Source organism: Nestor notabilis, unplaced genomic scaffold (assembly GCF_000696875.1).
Source record: "Nestor notabilis isolate BGI_N333 unplaced genomic scaffold, ASM69687v1 scaffold25894, whole genome shotgun sequence".
Taxonomy (NCBI): domain Eukaryota; kingdom Metazoa; phylum Chordata; class Aves; order Psittaciformes; family Psittacidae; genus Nestor; species Nestor notabilis.
Window position 1 is genome coordinate 9197 of NW_009925545.1, and position 3285 is coordinate 12481.

At 51.0% G+C, this 3285-nt stretch overlaps 1 protein-coding gene across 1 annotated transcript in view; it reads left to right on the top strand.

The window, feature by feature from the left end:
• Positions 1 to 1464, top strand: part of STRADA (STE20-related kinase adaptor alpha) — a 10653-nt gene extending 9189 nt beyond the window's left edge. The window contains 3 exon segments of the mRNA XM_010013120.1: positions 1 to 165; positions 860 to 902; positions 1312 to 1464. The exon segment at positions 1 to 165 is cut by the window's left edge and continues 32 nt beyond it. Of these exon segments, the coding sequence (XP_010011422.1) occupies positions 1 to 165; positions 860 to 902; positions 1312 to 1464 (361 nt within the window).
• The last annotated feature ends 1821 nt before the right edge of the window (positions 1465 to 3285 follow it).

Consider the following 3285-nt stretch of genomic DNA (forward strand, 5'->3'; position numbering starts at 1 on the left):
GAAGACCTCCCGTTCGAGTGCTAATTATGGGATGGGTGAGAACATGGCTGTCAGCAATGTGAGAGCAGCCAATGGAGAGCCAACCCTGCACCCTTATCTTCGGACCTTCTCCACCTGCTTCCATAACTTCGTAGAGCAGTGCCTCCAGCGGAACCCCGACTTCAGGTAAAGCCAGGGGAAAGCAGCTTCACAGACCTGCACTAGTCCAGGGCTGCTTAAACCATGAAAGCCAGCAGAGGTGGTTTGAGGTTTTCATTCCCAAAGTGGAGTGGAGTGAGGTTGTGCTCTGTACATTGAGAGGAGCAGCCCAAGCATGTAGAAGAAGAGCAGTGTTAATACTTTGAGCACTTTCTGTAAGTGCTCATGAGTCAAGATTCTGTAAGAGAACCTGAAGAACTACTTTGCAGTCTTCTTTGAGGGGTAGAGTGGTGCTACATGGCAGGAAAATATACTGAACAACTTGAATTTCTGGTCCCTGTGAGACTGTGTTCAGCCAGTTTCCATCACTGCCAATGTCTGCTGTTCAGACAGCAGAGATGACAAGGGGAGGTGACCAAGAACTGTATTTTCCTCTGTAGTGAGCCTGAAGTTGTCTTTCTCCATGACAAACCTTTCCAGCACACCTCCCTGTTCAGAAACTTGACCAAATGCTGGGATGTGCACATCAGTAACTTGTGAAGGTGCTGGCACAAAACATGTCAGCATAAACAGTGCTCCTCGTTTCAAAAGGGAAACGTCCTACAGCTGATAAATGAGAGAGGCAGGAAGGACCCTGGTCTCTTCTCCCACTACCACTCCCTAACTTCAAACACTGACACGTTTTCTTGTGTACTTACTTGATCCTCACTCCCTCCCACAGGCCGAGCGCTGGCACTCTGCTCAACCACCCCTTTTTCAAGCAGGTAAGGAACTTGTTCAACTGGCAGACAAAGAACAGTGGCTTTTCTGTAGTTGTTTTGTTGTCACTGAACCTGTGCAACGGGGGAACGTCCAGTTGCTGAGTTTCCTGTGATCTGAAAGGATTAGATTAGTTGGGTGAGTAACTGTAGTGCAGTTTGGTCCTCCAGTTCTCCTGGGAGGTGGATGGGCTGTTCTCAAGGTCCTTACCTGACCAGAGGATATAAACCTGCCTGTCCTGTACCCCGGAACAGTTGTCACCCAGAGGCTTAGGGCAGTCCTAACCTGGTCCTTAATGAGACCAGACTGAGGTGACCCGGGCCTTGCTTCTGCCTGTAGCCACGTTGGTGCTGGATTGTGCTGTGGCAGCGTGGGGAGGCAGCTCAGCACCTCAGTTCTCTCCTGTGTGTGCAGATCAAGCGTCGCGCTTCCGAAGCACTCCCCGAACTTCTGCGCCCTGTCACCCCAATCACCAACTTGGAAGGAACAAGGCCCCAGGATCCCAGTGGCATTTTTGGGCTGGTATCAAACCTGGAGCAGCTGGATGTGGATGACTGGGAATTCTAGGGAAACAGGGACTACGCCTGCTTCTGGAGGAGCTTTCTGGACATTGTAATTTATTGGTTGTGCTCATAAAAGGTGACGAATGTTACACATAGAAGAGTTTACAGGTCCTTGGGAAGGAACTTCAGCTGCCTGTTTACTTAAGAAGTAGCCTGGAAACAAATGGACAGACCTGAGCTGGAAAAGGATCAGCCCCAAGGAACTGTGGAGTCCTCCGGATGGTGCTGTGCCCAGAGCCCCAGCTGTAACAGCTGAGCACTGGTAGATCACAGCAGTGGGTTGAGCGAGTCTGTGTCATTATGGTCTCTGTTGATGTGCTTCTAAAAATCACTGTTTTCCTCATATCACAGTTGAAGGCTGCACGTCCCTACCCTCTTTGGTTCTTTCTCCTTTAAGGTGCCTTAGAGTTACAGGGAGGTGGGCAGCTCTTAGTTGGAGGCATTCTCTTAGAGCTCCTCAGAGTTGTCACAGGGTAAGTTTTGACAGTGGGAGGGAAATAAAGGGCTGATGTTCTTAAATTTAGTTCCTGCTGTGAGGTGGAAGATGACCTGATTCCATTCCAGGCACAGCCGCTGCACTGGCTGTTCTCTGCAGCACCGGGTTCTTCTCTTCCAGTCCTGGAGTGCGCTTCGGAGGCTCCTCTTCCTTGATCCCAAGCACTCCGAGTGCCAGACAGGGAGTTCCAGCCTCTCCTCCCAGGGCTGCCTGGGTCACCAGCCCACGTGTGCCCCTTTACAATGCACCAGCTTTCTTCACCCCCAGCACATGCAGCTGAGCCTCCTGTGAGCTGGGCTGGATTCACAGCACCAGCCACTCGCACCAGCTTGTTCTCAGTGGCTGACCCTGGCACACAGGAAAACTAAGTAAGTTGATTGTCATGCAGAACCCTCCTGCTCATGCCTCCTCTTTGAACATCACGTACAGAATTCTCCAGCCTTCCATTCCCTTGCTGTTCTGCCCTCCCTGACTGACAGGTAAAAGCTTGGCTCCCCTCGATTCATGGCTGTGTGACTCTGCCCTGCTCTTGCAGCAGCGCTCTCCCTTCCGTGGAGTTGGGTTTTGGAGGTGTAGTTAAGGCTTTTAGTTTGACCTTTCCAAGGACCATGGGTGCTGGAGGTGGAGCAGTGGTGCTGGCCACAGGTCCTTCTTGTGTTTATAACCTGTACTTGAACCCAGATAAAGTTTGTTACTCTAGTTTTTTGCCAAAACAAATAAACTATTTCTGAAGTTGTTTTTTAAGGCTGCTGTCTCTGGAAGATGATGGAAGGGATCACAAACGATGGCACAGGCTCTTCTCATGTCCTGCATTTCATACAGCTCCACCCAAGGAGTTGCAACTGCCTTCATGGTTCAGAAGCGTGTTGCAATTAAAGCAAGAAGCTGTTCTTCAGCCGAGTTCATTCCCCCAGAGCAGGGGCATTTCTGTGAGCAGGTTACAAGAGACAGGCCAGGCCACTCTCCCTTCCTCCCCAGGATCAGCTTTGGCTCCTGATTTATTATAGCTTGTGAAAATCCTTATCCCTCTCTCCCAAGCCTGGTCAGGGACTGAACTGTGAGTAGCGGCTCAGCATAAAACGCTGGGGCCTGAAGTAGTGATGGAAGAGGAATGGAAGAGGTGTGTTGCCCACTGGAGTTCAAAGCCTCCGCTGAATGCTCTTAGGAACCAAGAGGTGGGCAGAAAAGAGTGAAAGGAAAACACTGAGCTGGAGTAAATCACAGAATCCCAGCCTCGTTTGGGTTGAAGGGAGCTTAAAGCTCCTCCAGCTCCAACCCCTGCCATCGGCAGGGGGGCCCTCCACCACAACACACGGCGCCACACACCCC